Source organism: Abrus precatorius, unplaced genomic scaffold (genome assembly GCF_003935025.1).
Source record: "Abrus precatorius isolate BTA unplaced genomic scaffold, Abrus_2018 Scaffold10, whole genome shotgun sequence".
In the NCBI taxonomy this organism is placed as follows: domain Eukaryota; kingdom Viridiplantae; phylum Streptophyta; class Magnoliopsida; order Fabales; family Fabaceae; genus Abrus; species Abrus precatorius.
This window is the reverse complement of record NW_020874292.1, coordinates 561,243-581,149: the sequence shown is the minus strand read 5'-3', so window position 1 is coordinate 581,149 and position 19,907 is coordinate 561,243. Positions and strand designations below refer to the sequence as shown.

Genomic DNA, 19,907 nt, shown 5'->3' with positions numbered 1-19,907 from the left:
TTTAAATTTAAATATTATTATATTTAATTCACTTTTAAATAAAAAAATAAATAATTCAAAACTCATTACATGTTTATTTTTTTCATTTATTTTTCACTTTAACATACAAATTATACCCAGTACAGTATATAATAAATTCAAGTGTTTTGATTTTCTATCAAAATTTTAAATATACTTTTCTTTTTTTTACTTTACACTATAGTTAAATCCTAAAGATAAATGTTACACGATTGATACATGGGATCTCTTGTAAAGGTGATCACTAGTAATAGAACATTAATATATATATATATATATATATATATATATATATATGAGCATGATTTTCTTATTTTATTTAATTTATATTTAATAGATTATAATTTATTATTTCACTGATAGTTATATTTTAATATTTTAAAATTTTTTGTGTAGATAAAATTTAATTAAAATATAAAAATATTTTTTTAGATACAACTTAATAAAAAATATAAAAAATGATTTTTAAATTATTTTAGTAATTAATTGTAAAAAAATATTAAAAAACAAAAATAAACCCTCATTTTTGTGGCTGTGCTATGTTTATAACACTATTTTAATAGTTTTCAAACTATTTTCTTTGTTGAGAGGAGAGAAAGAGAATTATAGCCAATGAGGCTGACTTAATTTAATTGCTAAGTCATTATTTTGTTCCATAGCGTGAGGAGAAGTTAAATGCAAAGCCAACTGGCCAAAATATACCCGACCTGTTTTCTATTCACTCTTATTACTTTCTTGTGTCACTAGAATGCAATTCAACGCAGATTCATACAAAAAAAAAGCAATTAAATACGTTAACAGATAATATTAAAACATAAACATAAGTTATATTATCCTAAAATTCCTCAAAATATTTATGTTTGCATCACAATCACCTGCATTCACTCTCAGGATGTTTAACATGTAGGCCTACATGCAAAGGGAGGAAAAAAAAGGCCAAGTTTATTTGAAATCGCTCCCCATCACTCCCAATCTAAATATATGAAAAAATCATGTCTTCAATAAACCAACCGGTGCTTGTTTAAGCCCCTGATTTTGATTTTCGTTTCTTGGCATCCAATGATGCCAACCCTTTTCCCAATCCAACCGGGGCTTGTTCTTGATCTGGCTTTGATTGGTCACTTTTGGCATCAGTTGCATCAACTGAAGCCAACCCTTTGGCCAATCCAACTGGAACTTGTTCTTGATCTGGCTTTGATTGGTCACTTTTGGCATCAGTTGAAGCCAACCCTTTGCCCACTGGAACTTGTTCTTGAACAGGCTTTGATGTTTCATTTTTAGCATCAGTTGCATCACTTGAAATGTCTTTCTTCTTTACTGCTACATCTGCATCCCCATTTTCCACAGCATCTGGAGTTATTCCTGAATTTATAATATTGAGAAGTTGTGTAAGCGGAGGCATTGCTTGAAGTTGTCCACCATGAGGACGTAAAAGACCCCGTGCTGCAGCCTTCCTCCTGACTACAGCAGCGGCACGTGCTGCCCTTTCGTCAATTCCCCTTCCTCTGGGGAGAGTCTCACCAATTAATGCAGCATTGAGGGAATTGTTTGCAGATGAACTTGAACTTCCGGAACCGCCAGCAACTGTAGCAGCCTGGAATGCATGTATCAACTCAGGGCGTGCCTGCCATTATATAAAATTCTCAATTTCCACAAGAAAATACAAGATAAATGCAAAAAACATGGAACGAGGCACACTTCAAGAGAAAAAGATTGAAAAATAACAACATGCAATCAACTCTGTCTGAATTAAAAAGCTTATACAGTCTTTTTCTCTCTTCAAATGGTGATAAAATGACAAGATGGTATAAGACTGAAGATTACCACCAACGTGGAATCTCGATGGACAAATTGAAAAGCTTTCACATGAAATCAATATGTCAAATTATATATGACCAATCAAGCATAAAGAAACAGATGAATTCAATTCAACCAATTGAATATGTCCATGCCTTTTTGCCAGTTATTGTCAATATTCTTACCGTACACAGGCATAAAGTATAATCTCAGTATTAACTACTAATTCCATGAAAAAATTGTACATGCGTCAAAGGAACAGGATTCAGGAATAACCTTCAACATATCAATGGCCTTTTGAGTAGAAGCATCATTCAGAGCTTGATCCTTTTGCTTTTGAGCATTCTTCTGTCACAATAAGATGTGAAATGTGAATCGTACATGACTACTGTAAAAGTTTTCAGGAATAACCAGGTGTGCCAACAGAAAATACTACAATGAAACATAATTAATTTTAACATAGTTCAACCTACAATGAATCCATGACCCATGTTCTTGTGTAACAGACAGAAATTTCACTATGATTAATGAAGATTATAAAGATAAGTTACTAAATGTGTCAAACCTTAGTCTAAATATATCCAAGTCCTCGCTGTTGCTAAAATTTCACACGCTCAGAATTCATGAAGGTTTTCAAATGTGTCACAAGATAAGTTTTTGGTTTAATTTCTTAAAAGAGAAAATCTAAACTTTTTTAAGCACTGGATTTATGTTAAGCTGTTATGCACAGCTTTTATTTCTATTTAACATAATAATTCTCAGAAAATTATGCCAAATTCGTGAGAATTGAAATTTGAAATGCTGGACCAAACACTCAAGCTCACTTTCATAGAAAGTCACAACCATTAAATAATCCAAAAAACAAAACAAAACAAAATAAAGGAAAGCCCTAAGAGCCTATACTTGAGGATGGTGAGTACTCCCAGTTAAGTGATGCCATATGGGAATGTATAATTGCATCAACCAAGGGAAACAGTGAAGAGAAGATACCTGTAGTTCACGCATCTTAAATTTATGCATCCAATTTTGTGCATCTCGTGTCTTGGAATCATCTTCACCAAGTTGTTTGGCAAGTATATCAAATGTTCTCTTCTCATGCTGCCAAACCAAACAGCAGAAAGTCTAAACCACAAAATGGTAATGTGAGAAAGCAGAAATCAACCTTTACCACTGAACATACCTGGTAAGAGAGTTTGAAAGCACCCATGCAGTTAAATGCGATAGCAAGAGCATGATAACTTAGGGCAGTTTGGATGTGCTCCTCACCAAGAAGCCTTTCATTCTTCTTTAAAGCCTCTTGCAGGTAACGAAGAGCTATGTTCATCTTTCCTAGTTCCTGATACATCATTGCAACATTGATGAAAGTTGCCGGGATGTCAGGATGATCAGGGCCAGATGACAAATTTAGTAGGAGCAAAGCACGTGACATGAAGTGTAGGGAAAGTTCTGTTTGGTTAAGTCCATGATAGAATAGAGCCATATTGCAATAACTGCATCAACAATAAACAAGAACATGGAATATTCTTGAGCATACAGTTATATAATGTTTCTTTGCCCATTTTAACATTCCAATACATGGCTTGGAATAAACTTAATGATATGGGAATATAAGAATGCAGAAGATTACTGAATCCCAGAGTATTAAACAAATGAACCATCAATAGAATAGGGAATGCCTGTGAGCAGTGTCAGGATGATCTAGACCAAGACTACGCTCATTGATAATTAACTCCTTTTGTTGTTGAGTAATAGCCCCAGCCATGTCTCCAGCATGATACAAAACCATGGCAAGATACCTGAAATTTAAAAATTGAAATGAAGCATACATACAATATTAAAATAGAATAAATACCTACATCTGTCTCTATTTAATTTCGGAGAGGACATTTTAGTCCCCAAAAATAACAAATACAAGGCATATGTCCCTGAAAACGAATTTGTTAATTTTAGAGATTAAAATGAAATTTTTACGTTTTCAAGATAATGTCTACCTCGAAAATTTTCTGGGATCCAATTGAGTCTCTAAAAAATACATTTGCTGGAGTTCATAACAAATGACTCAAATATTGGCTTTAATTTTAAAGGCAAGGCGATTGCCAATCATATGTCAGACTTATTTCACGTCTTATACCCAAGTATAAAGCTGCATGCCATGCAGATTTAACTATGAATAAATGAAAAAAAAAAAACTAATACGATATGACAGAAACAACCATGACATACCGACAGCAATTAGCAACCTCCCGATGCACTGGACCGGTAACCTGCAGCCATCATACAACAATATTTTATATATGCACAAGGAACTCCTCTAAGAGAGATACAACAATATGGAATTGCATGCCTGTTGTAAAATTGAGAGTGCCTCTGAAAATAAAGTGTAGGCTTCACCGAGCATATCCTGTGTCAGAACAATAATTATCCAAATTAACATTTTTTGTCAGATTACAATAAAACATGCCACAAACATTCAGTTAATGAATGCATTAAAGAGAATTCCATGTTAGTAAATATAACTAATTTACCTAGGTTCAACCTCATGAGAATAACCCAATCGTACTAGTATGTGTGTACCACTTTGTCGTTTTGCGAATCATTACACAACACACAAAAGAAGAAAACAAAGCCAAATGACTTAATATTCAAAGGATGTTACAGAGAGTTGTGAACAACAGTTGCAATTACATGATTGATATCCTTGTTTGGGAGTTTTTCGAAGAGAGGGAGAAGGTTTATAAACCCTCCAAAGCCCTCAAAATCACGTTTTTAAGTTATCCTAATTTGAGGTATTTTGCATTAACCATCCTTCTTCCCTTCTCCTCTCCTCCCTTACCTTTCAAATCAAACTATAAAAGCCTTAAAAAACCTTGATGTTGTGGTCACATTTGCAATTCCGTACCATTACAGATACAAATAACCAAGTAATTCACAACCCGTACATAATTTTTTCATTTTACATTTTAAAAAGATAAAATGTGGTAATAACCTCAGCAAGTTGTAGCTTTCCTGCTTCCACAAGTTCCTTGACTTCTGAACTCACTGGAATTGAATGCTTGACAACTGGCCACAGATCCAAGATATCGGATGTTTGGAAGGGTGTTGCAGAATTAAGATCATATTTACGAGCTGAAATGGTGATACCAACCTGAAAAATGTTTATTGTATTTTTACATAATGCAAAGAGTACCGAGTGACCATAAATCTAGACTCTCTCTCTCCTCTCTGTGTATGTATGAATATATATTTAAAACATTCATGCTGTCAATTCAAAAGAATTGAAAACAACAGAAAATTCAGACCTAGAAAATTTCAATAAAACTCAATCGCATAACCACAACGCCAACAAGTTCTAATATCAAGTTATCAACTAACTGAACAGCAAATGATAATTGTACTTACCTTCAGGCAGAGATTACGAATAACAGAAATTTTCTTCACACGTGATCTTGCATCCTCGGGCAGCTCAAACTGCATTAATTTTGAGTTTTAGTTCATATATAAAACAACTGGAACACAGACAAAGAACTAATGAAACATACTTAGTATGCGCACAGAGGTCCAATTTCTTAGTACTAAAATGCATACTTGTTTAGATTCCAAGCAGTGAATGCAACAGCATATAAATTGGATGTACTAAGCAAATTCTATAAGGACTACTGCCATATCCACACATCCCATTCAACTGAAAACAGTAAAAACAAAATGTACATGTGTTCATGTGTACTTTAAACCAGATTAGGAGTTAGACAGTAACCGATACCTTGTATTTGATCATTGCAAATTCTTGAATGTCAGACCAAAGAGATTCAGAGTCAAGGCTCATGTACGAAGGTTGACTGTTTATTAAGGATTTCTTGTCTCCCCTTCGTGGTTGCCATTTGGAATGTTCCTGTAAATTAAAAGGAAAATAATGATTCTACGGACCTTGTAGGCACCTTACATTACAAACTAAGCAGCTGGAAATTTATATAGCATATAGCTTATAGCTTATAGAATGTTAACATGTCCCACATGGACATAGGAATGTGGTCAAAGTACTCCTTATAGGGCTTTAGAAGTCTACCCCCTACTTGATCTAGCTTGTGGGGTTTGAGTTAAGCCCAACCCTTTTCTAATATAGAATTTGACAGGAAAACAAAAATGCTAGTGAAAATTAGTTTTACTGCATAAGGAAAAGTTCACGAAATTCAAAGAACTATAGAATAAAAAAATCTATCATGTTAGCTGGATCTACTGGCAGATATCTCAAAATGATCCAACCGTATTAAGCAAACCTTTTTTGGACTTCTGGACTGTGTGCCATTAGCGACTTTTCCACTGAGAGCTTGACAGTTTCCAAATATGCAGTTAAATAAACGAGATATAGCTGGTGCAAGATCATGATCCTCAGTGTCTCTCAATACATCCTGAATTGTAGTTCATTGCCAAACAAAATCATAGAATGTCAGAAGCATAATACAGGTGCAAGTGGATTAAGTGGGCAGGTAATTTTCAAACATTGGTTTATCCTTTGTACAGGCCTATAGTCAACACAAGAGAGAGTATATTTAGTTCTTGATGCTCATGCAATATCTTATATCAATTCAGTAATGATAGCATCTACATATACCAAACAGTAGGAACATATGATGTTGAGCATGAGACGGTTATTTATCTAGACAAGCATAATAAAAGTTTGAGGTGTCCAAGGTGTAATAAAAAATGAATAAGGGCTATGTGCAAGCTCACTACGATAGAGACGAGTTAGAACTGGCCACCTTTGAGATAACTAAGAAGTAATTGATAATATTTCTTGATCCTAAGTTAAACGCATTTGGTGCTAATAGGATGGGGCTTTAACAAAAAATAAGCAAACTAAACTCTCAAGCATTCACATGTACTGATGTAAAACTACACAGATAAAAAGTTATTTGGATATATTAGAAAATACTCCCATTTACACTGTTTCTTCAAGCAAAAATTACAGGATACAAACACTTCCAGTTTTAAAAATTAAATCAGAGAACAGAAAAAGTAGAGGTAAACGAAATGATGCAGTGGCTAAGTGGGCGAGAAAGATTCTATTACATTGATAATGTGCTTGGAAGATCTGACGACAATCTCATTAGTACAAAGATCCCACAGATGAGGTATATGTCTAATCCCACCAGCCACCTTTAAACAGAATAACAGAAAAAAGGGCATATAAGAAATACCAGATGACAAGCACCAAAAACCAAATAATTGGAATTAATTCATTACAGAAGTATAAATGAAAAGACAGTGCCTACTTTGCCAATATAGCGAACATTTATTCCATGAGCATGGAGTGCTTCTGTTAAGGTTTGACCATCCATGGGTGAAACTTTAAGCATGTACAAATCTTGTATAAACTTTGGAATCACAACATCAGTAAGATATAGACTAACTTTTTGCACATTGTTTTCATCAGCAGCTATTTCCTGGTAAACATGATAAATATATCAATATAAGAATATCGTGAGTGCTAAAGAGTGAGCAATGAAGATTCAGACAGAAAGAGCACACACAAACACCAGGAGCAGAGGAAAGGATAAATGAGTGGATACATAACTATGTAGATGAAGTCAGACATACACAAAAAGAAAGAGGAAAGACTTGTTTGGCATAGATAAAAGCAATATAGATTCAGAAGGAACCTCTGGGCTTTCAGCCAGCTTGAATGCAGTGAAAACATTAGGGTTAAAAACTATTTCACCATAACGGTCTGAGCTTTCGGCAGATGCAGAAGAAAGTTCTTTTGCATCCTCAGTCTTCTTCTCCTTTGTCAAATCCTGCAAAAAGGTATCAAAGTGCATCACCACAGTTTATAGGTATAGTATTGGAACTCAATCTCCAAAAAAAGTATGCCTTATTCCAACTTGTGCTGAACTGATAACCAGCTAAGTTATTTGAAATGATAATTAAAATACAGAATCAGCACAATATAACCAACGTTGGGTAGTTAAGCATGACAAAGAAGTGAGACAAGTACTACATGAAGTTGAACCAAGTAGTTTATTTACATGACATAGCTGGTAATGATATAAATCCAAGTCATAAGTTAACACATAGAGACCTCCAATAAACAAATTGCAGTATTGCACACAATACAAACTTTTAATGTGAAGTCCAGATTATCCTTGACAGCAGGAATGGGTGAAGAAAAGAATGTTTCATAGAAACACAACTTAAGGACAATATTATATAAATACAATGTTGCCTACCGGCTTGTCAGCATTAGCAACATTTTCTGAATCATTGGCCATGTTATCTGCCTCCTTGGATTTTGATTTATCTGCTGCTTGGGCCTATTCCATCAAAGGAAAGGCTATTTGAAAGTGAATATACAAAGGAAATCCCAAAATCTTGTTTGTGTAAGAATAATGTAGTTACCTGGCAAAAGGCAGCAATTAATTCTGCTCTTAAGATAGAATATCTAGAATCTGGGCCAGTATAGTTTGCATCCCGAGGAGTTACCCTCACTAAATCCAGAAGATAATGCCTGATTTTATTTCAAATGAAAAGAACATGAGTTCATATAACTGTGGACAATCAAAACAAATTCAAGCCTTTATTGAACTGAAATTGAATCTTGTAACTAACAGCATATGCTTGACAAGCTTCCTATCTCTATATTCAATAATGTCCTTCATGTTAGGAATGAAGTCCCACAAAGGTGGGAACTTCAAGTGGGGGCCCCTCCTTTACTTATATAAAGGGTAAGGGTCCATCAAATTAAAATCATCCCAAAATTTCTTCTCTCCCTCTCTTGTATCACACTAATCATATATATTTAGTAGTGGTGGTTCTTTATTTTGAGGGATAAATTTAAATAGAGAAGAATAGTATAATTTTTATTCTCTGATAATTTTCTGTTGCTTTTATTATCTCTCTTTCAGCTCTTATTTTTTCTCATCTCTTATTTTAGTTGTGTTATTATACCGTTACTCTGGTCCCAACAATGGTATCAGAGCTATTGGTTTAGTTTATTCCGCTACTATTGTCATTAGAATAGTGTTGGTAAAATTCTGAGTATGCTCTGTGATTGCGGTTTAATCCGATCTTTCACATAAAAAAAGAGTAGTTACTGGAAAAGTTTGGTAGTGTGAAACTGCTATATGAGAAAGCTCTGGCTAGGAAAGATTTGGTATTTAAGAGTGTCTATAGTGACCCACCTCTCTTTCCTGGAATTTTTTGGTGTGTTAGTTCATGGTCTACCTGTGTTATTCCAGTAGACAATACTATTCATAGTGAGAAGTGCATAAGTCGGTATAATAAAGAGAGAAAATATGGCAGCAAAATATGAGATAGAGAAATTTAATGGGAGTAATTTCTCCCTGTGGAAATTGAAGATAAGAGCAATTTTGAGAAAAGACAATTGTCTTGATGCAATTGAAGGCAGACCTGCAGATATTTCAGAAGAAAAATGGAGAGAAATGGATAACAATGCTGTTGCCAATTTGCACTTGGCATTGGCAAATTCGGTGTTATCTAGTGTTGCAGAGAAGAAGACTGCAAAGGAGATTTGGGACACACTGATCAAATTGTATGAGATCAAGTCACTTCACACCAAAATATTCTTAAAAAGAAAACTCTACACTCTTCGAATGAGTGAGTCCACACCCGTGACGGACCACATCAACAATCTGAATACGCTGTTTGCTCAACTTACAGCTTCAGATTTCAACATTGTAGAAAATGAACGTGCAGAACTTCTACTCCAGAGCTTGCCAGATTCATATGATCAACTCATCATCAATATTACAAACAACAACATCATTGGTCATCTATCCTTTGATGATGTTGTCGGAGCAGTTTTTGAAGAAGAATCCAGGCAAAAGAATAAGGAAGACAGACTGGAAAATTGTAAACAAGCAGAAGCTTTGACGATGATGAGAGGGAGATCAATGGAGCGTGGTTCCAGTGGGAGCCAAAATCATGGTAGATCAAAATCTCAGAGAAGGAAGAACCTCAAATGCTACAACTGTGGCAAAAGAGGGCACGTAAAGAAAGATTGTTGGAGCAGGAAGAGTGAAGGAAGGAAGAATATGGAAGCATTAACCTCACAAGGTTGTGTTGCTAGTACCTCAGATGATGGTGAAATTCTATACAATGAAGTAGTAAATTCTAGAGGCGGAAGACAACTCCATGAATGTTGGATATTGGATTCAGGTGTAACTTGGCACATGACTCCATGCCGAGATTGGTTTTCTACTTATGAACCTATCTCAGGAGGATCTGTATTCATGGGAAATGATCATGCCCTAGAAATTGCTGAAATTGGTACTGTCAAATTGAAAATGTATGATGGTACCATTCGAACAATTCAAGGGGTACGACATGTGAAGGGTTTGAAAAAGAATCTATTGTCCATTGGGCAATTGGATGACCTCAAGTGCAAGATCCACATTGAAGGTGGGATCATGAAGGTAGTTAAAGGCAATTTGGTAGTGATGAAAGCAGAAAATATCACAACCAATTTATACATGCTTTTGGGAGATACGTTGCAAGAAGTAGATGCATCAGTTGCAACAAGTCAAGAAGATGAAACACTGATGTGACATCGTAGACTCGGTCATATGTCAGAACGAGGTCTGAAAATTCTTGTGGAACGTAATCTCTTACCAGGGCTCAAAACGGTAACCTTACCATTTTGTGAACACTGTGTGACAAGTAAGCAGCATAGATTGAAGTTTGCCAAAGTGACTACAAGAAGCAAACACATACTGGACTTGATTCATTCTGATGTATGGGAATCACCAGAAGTATCCATTGGAGGAGCAAAATATTTTGTATCATTTATTGATGATTACTCTAGGAGATTGTGGGTGTACCCAATCAAGAAGAAGTCAGATGTGTTTCCAGTATTCAAGAAGTTCAAAGCACAAGTAGAACTTGAAATTGGGAAAAGAATTAAGTGCTTAAGGACAGACAATGGAGGAGAATATGTAGATGGTGATTTTCTAGCATTTTGTAAGCAAGAGGGTATTTCAAGGCAATTCACAGTACCTTATACACTTCAGCAGAATGGTGTAGCAGAGCGGATGAACAGAACTCTCCTAGATAGAACAAGGGCTATGCTGAGAACATCAGGAGTGGCCAAATCTTTCTGGGCAGAAGCAGTTAAAACTGCCTGTTACGTGATAAATCGATCACCATCAACAACAATTGGTTTGAAAACACCAATGGAGATATGGAATGGAAAGTCATCTAATTATTCTTCATTACATGTGTTTGGATGTCCTGTGTACGTAATGTACAATTCCCAAGAAAGAACAAAACTGGATCCAAAATCCAGGAAATGTATATTCTTGGGTTATGCTGACAATGTTAAGGGGTATCACTTGTGGGATCCCACTGCCGGCAAAGTAGTTGTTAGCAGAGATGTAGTATTTGCAGAAAATGAGCTGCAAAAGGAGGAGAAAAATGACAGTACTGTTAAAGACACTACTTCAGTAGTGATAGAAAGGAAATATAATGATAATGACACCTCTGAAGTAGAACAAGAACATGAAAAACAAGAACGAAATGATGCCAATAATGGAGAATCTCAACAAATAAGACGTGAGATAAGAAGACCATCTTGGCACTCAGACTATGTTATGGCAAGTCATGATGCATATTGCCTTCTAACAGAAGAAGGAGAACCATCAACCTTTCATGAGGCTTTGAGAAGTTCAGATGCTTCTTTATGGATGACAGCAATGCAGGAAGAAATTGAGGCCTTACATAGAAACAATACATGGGAACTTGTTGAGCTTCCAAAAGGTCGAAAAGCTATTGGTTGTAAATGGGTTTACAAAATCAAACGAGATGGCAATGATCAAGTGGAGCGGTATCGTGCCAGATTGGTGGTTAAAGGATATGCTCAGAAAGAAGGCATTGATTTCAATGAGATATTCTCGCCAGTTGTCCGATTAACCACAATCAGAATTGTTCTGGCAATGTGTGCTGCACATGATTTACATCTTGAGCAACTTGATGTAAAGACTGCTTTTCTCCATGGAGAACTTGAAGAAGAAATTTATATGCTCCAACCAGAAGGCTTTAAAGAACAAGATAAAAAAAACTTGGTTTGCAGATTAACCAAATCTCTGTACGGTTTAAAATAGGCGTCGAGATGTTGGTACAAGAGATTTGATTCCTTCATTATTAGCCTTGGTTACAACAGACTAAAGTCAGACCATTGTACGTACTACAATAAGTTTGATGAAAATGATTTTATCATTTTGTTGTTGTATGTGGATGACATGTTGGTGGTAGGCCCTAACAAAGATCGGATCCAAGAATTAAAGGCACAATTGGCTAGGGAGTTTGATATGAAGGATTTGGGATCAGCAAACAAGATTTTAGGGATGCAAATTCACCGAGACAGAAAAGACAGGAAGATTTGGCTTTCTCAGAAGAATTATTTACTGAAAGTCTTGCGACGCTTCAATATGCAAGATTGTAAGCCAATTTCTACCCCACTTCCTGTAAATTGTAAATTATCCTCAAGTATGAGTCCCAACGATGAAGCAGAGAGGAAGGAAATGTCGCGAGTGCCGTATGCATCAGCGGTGGGAAGCCTTATGTATGCCATGATTTGTACTAGACCAGACATTGCACAAGCAGTGGGAGCAGTCATTAGGTTTATGGCAGATCCTGGTAGAGAGCATTGGAATGTTGTAAAGAGGATCCTTAGATACATTAAAGGAACCTCTGATGTTGCATTATGTTTTGAAGGATCAGAATTTATTGTCAAAGGCTATGTTGATTCAGATTTTGCAGGAGATCTAAATAAAAGGAAATCTACTACTGGCTATGTGTTTACACTTACTAGCGGAGCAGTAAGCTGGTTGTCTAAATTACAGACTGTTGTGGCTCTGTCTACTACAGAAGCTGAATACATGACAGCTACCGAGGCATGTAAGGAAGCAATCTGGATTCAAAGGCTATTGGAGGAACTTGGACACAAGCAGCAGAATACTATTGTGTATTGTGATAGTCAGAGTGCTTTGCATATTGCAAAGAATTCAGCTTTTCATTCTAGAACAAAGCACATAGGTATACAATACCACTTTGTCCGTGAAGTAGTAGAAGAAGGAAGAGTGGATATGCAGAAGATCCATACTAAAGAAAACATAGCAGATATAATGACAAAGCCAGTCAATAGTGACAAGTTTACATGGTGTCGGTCCTTGTATGGCCTATTAGAAATATAAGCAACATGTAATGTATTAGGAATGTGTGTGAAGATATGATTAACTTAATCATAATCTTCAAGTGGGAGAATTGTTAGGAATGAAGTCCCACATCGGTGGGAACTTCAAGTGGGGGCCCCTCCTTTACTTATACAAAGGGTAAGGGTCCATCAAATTAAAATCATCCCAAAATTTCTTCTCTCCCTCTCTCGTATCACACTAATCATATATATTTAGTAGTGGTGGTTCTTTATTTTGAGGGATAAATTTTAATAGAGAAGAATAGTATAATTTTTATTCTGTGATAATTTTCTGTTACTTTTATTATCTCTCTTTCAGCTCTTATTTTTTCTCATCTCTTATTTTAGTTGTGTGTTATTATACCGTTACTCTGGTCCCAACACTTCAACCTTAAATAATAAAAATAAGGCCAAAATGCAACAATATATATTAGCGAAGTCCATTTCACAATCTTAAGTGTGACTTGAACATTGTAACTAATTACATTGGTTGATGAAATCTTTTAGTATCAGTATTCAGCCTTCAATCGCATTCTTCAACCATAAATAACATACATAAGAAATCCATGATGGAACTACAAATATAAGAAATACCCAGATCACAATCTTAAGTGTAACAAACTAAACTTGAGCTATGGCCCTGTTTGGGTAACCTTATGGATAAGTCCTTATAAGAGAAGAAAAATTACAAAAAAGTATATATAAAACTTCTCCATACGTTAAAAATAACTTATCTCTTCAAGTTTTATAGAAGTTAAATGAGATTAGCTTCTAAAAAATAGAGAAGTTAATTTTAACTTATGGAAGGAGTTTTATTGATTTTTTATATTGTTTTTCTTCTCTTACAAGGACTTATCCACAAGTTTACCCAAGGAGGGCTTATGTTACTTATAAACATTAATGTTTAATAATACACAGTTCAACCATAAATGACATGCAAAAGAAATCAAGAAAGAAATTACATATATCACTAATGTCCAGATCACAATCTTAAGTATAGTAGAAAATCGTGCCTAACTTCCTTATCATATGAAGCTTTAGAAAATCAGCTGAGAAGAAGTCAATAACTAAGCAAACAGATTGTATAAAAGTAACCAACCAGCCCAAAAAGAATAAAACTACCGTTTGTCACTGCCAACAATGCCCTTGCATTCCACTGCCACAGCTAATTTGGAAACATTTCCAGATCTATCAAGGACTGAGTGTTCCTTCAAATGAAGATGTTTGGCAGCCTCCAATACCTAAATAATAAAAAATTACACAAGATTCAAAAGAAATCCATTGGATAGAGAATACAGATAATGGCAACCACTTCAAAGAATGCTTATCTACAATTTAGAGATAAAATTATTAATAATTTTCCTTGAAAGAAATTTTGCTTATATTTTCACCCCGGCAAGAATAGTTTCACTCGCCAAGCAGTTTGAATAAGGCTTAAAATTCAAATCTGATCCTCTCACTATAATAAATTAAAACTTTAGCATCCTTCTGTACCTTAGAATGGAACTCTTCATCACAGAGAATTTTCTTTCCATTGTCAAGAGAGCCATAGATGAGAGAGTCCGAATTGTCCCCTTGAAGAATGCCTGGTAAGATACTCTGCAACAAAATATACAAGTTGAAATCGGCAGAAATTTAACTGTGAACAAAGATTACTACTGCAATAAATTTAGTTGTACCCTGTCATGAGGAACAAATATAAGGTCCGTCTGGAAGAGCTTATGGAAGTAGCTTATGACTCTCGTAAGCTCTTTTTAACTTATTTATGCTTGTTAATATAGCTTATCAAAGTAAACAGTTATAAATTTATCTCAGTAAGTTAAAAGGTTAAATTTATCTCATAAGCATTGTATAAAACAATTTATTAAATACACACTTAGTTAAGCTTGGTATCTCAACGCACCCATACTATAATAATATTTTGTAGCCTTTTTGACAAGTTCTAATGCATTACATTGCATTTCAAAACATTGAGAACAAGTGTAAATCACTCAATTCATGCAAATCAATATCTGAAAGTATAATAAAATCCCTAACAGCAATATGTGGTTCTTAGACAACAAATCTAATCCTACAATTAATTGCATTCTCTGGAGAAAGGAAGAATTTATAAATAGGTAAACTTCAAATTCACAGAATACCTGGGCTAACACTCTGTGACCCCTGTAGTCAATTATAGCCACAGCAAGATTATAAAGTCCGGGGACATCAGCTTCCTGGTAAGCCTTTGTGCCATTCATATCATTATTTACAGAAGCATATGTGGCCACGTCTTGGGCTTCAGAAGGAAGATCTTCAGTGTCTTCCAAGCCATTAGTACAATCTTCTAACCTGGAATAATCATTTTTCACCCCATTTGGAAACTGGAAGTCAGCAGATTTTTCAGAAGAAACGTGCAGGTCGCCTGTGCTGCACATTTTTGAATAAGCATCTGAAGATTTCTTTGACAACTTCTGAAGGTCAGTATCGATAGCAACACTAAAGAATATATTGTTGTGCAGGTACCTATCATCAAAACAAAGTTTGAAATAAAATTATGGGCCTATAACTTATCATGAATAAAGGGGAGCTTTTTGTGGAGAGGAAGGGGAAATCTCAAATGTAATAATACAAGAGTAATCAATCAGCTACAACATTGACATTTTGAACCAGATTCATAAACATAAGAGAGAACAATGTAACATTATGAACCGTACTTTTTTCTGTAATTGTTGAGCACATTGAGACAGGCATGTAATAATATGTCCTTTTCAAGGAATCTTTATAGGCCAGGGGAGGAGTACCTTCAACCCCCAACACCCAAAAAACAAAGCAAAATGCAGCTTACAGTGGTACATACATAAAATATCATAATACTGGAAAAACTATTTATAATTTCGAGAAAGTCAATTATATATGAAATATATTGCCTGAGCTTTACAGTGGAAGGTCCTACTAACATGTGAAAACATTCTCTGTCAGTTGGGTTTATTGGAGGAATGCAGCCGTTAATTACTCCAATAGCACCACTAATTGCTGCATCAACGAAATCTGATGTCACTCTATGAAGTGCCCTATCCCGCACAACCCTGCAGTAAGGGAAAACTCAGCCAAGAAGCAAAGCTAATAAATGAGTCAACCCACACCAATAGAAAAAACTAAAGAACATTCGTACTTCTAAATCGTCAAGCTATGGATGAGCAAATAAAGGGTACCTCTCATGTTGAGTTGTGCGGGGTAATTCTCGACATGATTGCAGCTCCTCGTTCCACTCTCTTTGCATGCCAATTGGTTCAGTTCCATACAGGAGTGTCCAGGAATTCTCAGCCCTGGCTGAATCACGTCTGTGGTCTGTCATTGAAGGAAACTGTTAGGATCCAATTGCAAGGTTTGAGACTTGAGTCCCAAGTTGGAAATATGGGATTCTAATGGGGGGTTTATAAGGATTTGGGCTCTCCAACTATAATAACTAGCTTATGTGGTGTGGTTCTCCCAAGGTTCTTACCAGAAACATAAATACAAAATAGATCAGGACTGCATTCTCAATTACAATCCACTCATAATACTACAAACACAGCCATTTAAATGAAACCACAAAATCTTTTTGCCAATAACCATACTGCTGTTTTCTTGGCAAGGATAAAAGAGAGATCATTCAAAAGGTCATATCAAATGAATATTTCATGCCACTGAAAGCTGACTTCAAGTCATATAAAGTGATACAGATGGATTAATAAAGATCAACTACGCCAAACTAACACAAATTTCTCGATATTTAGCTTTTAGGAAAAAAAATCTCAATCACTTTTCATCAGCACTGAATTACATTTCAAATCCATACTAGGAGTTATAGAATTAGTTTGGATAAACTTCTTAATAAGTACTTACTATAGAATAAAATAAAATGAAAGGATAAGGTAAAATGAATCGGACTTCTCACACAATGGAGTTTGGTATGCTTGCCTTAGAACACCCCTTAACAATAGAGTTTCATAATTGAAAAGCTCTCATAAGCTAGAACCTAATCCAAACTGGGTCACGGTGTGGTGACCAAAGAATAACTTAAAAACAACCAGGTTATCATAAAGGCTCCAGAAGTTGACTATTGTTTTAACAGCTGAAATGGTGTCAACACTTATATTTTAAGAATAACATCAATTGTGAGATATTAAGATAGCGTAAAATGGGCGCTCTGCTAGTTGAAGTGGCTCGCTTTTTCAATTGGAAAGGGATATTAATGTTAATGGGGTTAGAGATTTTCACGTCACCTCTTAGTAAAAACAATTAAGGCCTTTATCACACAACACATACTTTGAATAAGTATTAACATAAAATAAAATACCCAATACCGATGAGCATTATAAAAGTACAAGTAGCATTTCTCCATACTATGCAAGTTATTAAAATGTATTCATCAAACGATATTTGGTAATAGCATCACATCATTCACGTATCATATACGACACAAAGTCAATATGAAGAGGAATGCATGTAAACTAACCACCCAGCTACACCAAGTTTTGGAAATGCCAAAAGCAAGATTTTCATTTCAGAATTTGATCTCACAGATGACAAAATGAGAAAATGTATAACCTACCACTAACTAAAGGAAGAGCAAACTGATTATCCAACCTGAGGAGTACAATTTACTATTACAGCATTGAAATGATAATACTAACGAAATAAATTGCCAAAGACAAGGCTCACCAGGAACTGGGTATAACCCAAGCCACGAATTAGCCAAAAATGGAGACTGCGCATTTTCGGAAGGCTGTGCAGCAGCTTTTTGCTCCAAAATTTCACGGAAAGCTTCATAATTGAAGAAAGGATATAAGTTTTGGTACTCAATGCCCAAATTTGACTAACTCAAGTCTTATACAATGAGTACTTAAATATACTTCACTACCTTTCTTGAACTTCGGGCTAATCTTTTGCAAGAGAGCAACAAGAGTTGTTGCTTCAAAAGTAGCTTTGCTTGGGCTTGGGTCAAAAGTGTTTGCTGTGCACGAATTAACATAAAACATCCTTGTACTTCCCGTTATACAAAACTCATTACCCTCCAGAGTTATCACATCCAAATAAATCAGATCTCCAACAAGCCTGAAAAACACTGAAAACCTTACCAATTCCTTTCACAAATGATATTAACTGAATAAGACTTTTCTCAAATTACCTTCTAAAGCTTGGGGGAGGATTGAATGACGAAAACATTATGCTCTCTACACACTTTACATCCTTCAATGGGGATGGTAGTAAATTGCCCAAGAAACCAGAGACATCCTCCAAATAACCAAGTCCATCCAGCTCAGGAACCTCATTTTTCATGGCATCTGATATTTCAGGAAATGCAGACAAAGCAGACTAATAACTATACATTCAAAATAGTAACCAGCTAAGCATAACTCAATCAACCCCAAAATCTCCAATAAGGTCTGCTGAACCATAAAAAAGCACAAGGTGTAAGACAGCATTGAAGTGAAGAGGATAGGGAAGAGTACCTCCAAAATTCGCAACTTTACTTTGTTCCTTCTCATTCTCCAGGGCAAGTGAGAAGGATAATGATGAAGCAGGGATGTTAGAAAGGGTAAGCAACTCTTTAGTACGTCGAACATGAAGCCTTATGGACTTATCATCATACAATGCTGCAAACACAAATTTTATACATTACAATCTGCCAACTTTAAATGCCCAAACAATTTTTGTTTAAAATTGCTAATTAAATTCGACCGTGTTTAAGTACTAATGATAGTAAGATTTTATTGGCAAAGGAAACATTTATATCAAATATAATAAATGCTTCATTTTCCAACAAAATCGTAGTATTATTAGTTCCTTAAACTCAACATTGAAAATTGAAGTTTAGAAAAACCGATTAAAATTTTAAGATATGGAAATTAGCTTGAAGTCATGCCTACTAAGGCATCCCAATAAAAGGTATAGGAACTCAGAAAGTCTTCAGTTAATAAAAAATATTTATTCTTCAAAAGTTTCTAAAGATACGCAATAAAAACCTATAAGTTTCTATGAAAATCAGAGACATTAAATGTTATAATTTTCAAAAATAAAAAAAGTAACTTTTCATTCAGTGATGTCTTATCGTGGAGTATCCATTAAAAAAAACCGATAAAACTCTTAGAGTAGGGAAATGCAACCCAAATCCCAGTGACTCACCTTTTTTAGTAAAAATTTAGATGAAAGAGTGAGAACTAGAATCTTAACTTGCATGTCTTACTGAACTGGACTATCGTACCTGGAACCATTTCAAAGGAAAAATCACCCGAAGTAATTTCAGCCACCTCAGAAATCACATTGTGATCTTCAAGAAGATGGGTGCGTCCATCCTTCGTGTGTAGGATCAATTCATATGACGTGACAAAACACGTGTCCTTCGAATCCATAAGGAACTGTTTTATGTCCACCACAGCGTCCCCTGAACCGAACTACGAAAAACAAATTCACCAAAACGACTCAGAAACTGAGAAACGCCGCGAATTAAAACGACATGCAGAAGCTCGCACGTCAAAACTCTCACCTGAACGTCAAGCTTGTCCCCTGTTATCGTTTTGATGAATGAAGACAAATACGGAGGATCTTCTGCACGATCAAGCCGCATAAAAATATTAACATTATTATTATTATTATTATTATTATATTTGACTATATTTGACTATACGTTTAAAATGAAAATCATGCAACCTTGTTTTTCTCCGGTCTCTGTGTATGGCATTACATTTGCGATCACTTCTGTGCTCTCCTTTGTTGGGACGTGTTCAGAATCATTCCCATTATTATTATTATCATTATTACGATCATTTTGATTACGCGAACCTCTTCTCCCATTGTTAACGTTATTATGATTACTACCACGAGAACCTTTTCGAGCCCTGCCCTTGCTTGTTTTTCCTGCCAT

General features: G+C 35.3%; 2 protein-coding genes across 2 annotated transcripts in view; one reads left to right on the top strand and one right to left on the bottom strand.

Annotated features, from left to right (window-relative positions):
- The window catches only part of LOC113870731 (sm-like protein LSM7), a 20,976-nt gene extending 11,840 nt beyond the window's left edge, over positions 1-9,136 (top strand). The window contains exon 7 of the transcript XR_003505691.1: positions 9,127-9,136. The gene's annotated coding sequence lies outside the window, so the exon portion shown is untranslated. The remainder of the gene's footprint in view (positions 1-9,126) is intronic.
- LOC113866561 (clustered mitochondria protein-like) lies at positions 1,040-19,907 on the bottom strand. The gene is made up of 29 exons (XM_027501389.1): positions 19,694-19,907; positions 19,530-19,591; positions 19,248-19,437; positions 18,496-18,639; positions 18,171-18,327; positions 17,904-18,097; positions 17,705-17,806; positions 16,213-16,348; positions 15,958-16,086; positions 15,160-15,523; positions 14,513-14,617; positions 14,141-14,259; positions 8,209-8,317; positions 8,040-8,123; positions 7,473-7,607; positions 7,086-7,256; positions 6,883-6,969; positions 6,090-6,221; positions 5,576-5,704; positions 5,215-5,283; positions 4,802-4,960; positions 4,160-4,216; positions 4,039-4,079; positions 3,492-3,611; positions 2,996-3,305; positions 2,806-2,913; positions 2,092-2,163; positions 1,259-1,642; positions 1,040-1,126 (listed from the first exon to the last, which is right to left on the bottom strand). The coding sequence occupies exons 1-29, from the start codon at positions 19,905-19,907 to the stop codon at positions 1,040-1,042; spliced, it is 4,170 nt and encodes a 1,389-aa protein (XP_027357190.1).

Bases quoted from the DNA above. Each gene is read 5' to 3' on its own strand.
- LOC113866561 (XM_027501389.1), bottom strand. From the start codon at position 19,907: ATGGCAGGAAAAACAAGCAAGGGCAGGGCTCGAAAAGGTTCTCGTGGT. The intron at 19,592-19,693 runs GTTGCATGATTT...TTGATCGTGCAG, and splicing joins AGAGACCGGAGAAAAACAAG to AAGATCCTCCGTATTTGTCT. The intron at 1,643-2,091 runs GTTATTCCTGAA...ATATAATGGCAG, and splicing joins AGGCCATTGATATGTTGAAG to GCACGCCCTGAGTTGATACA.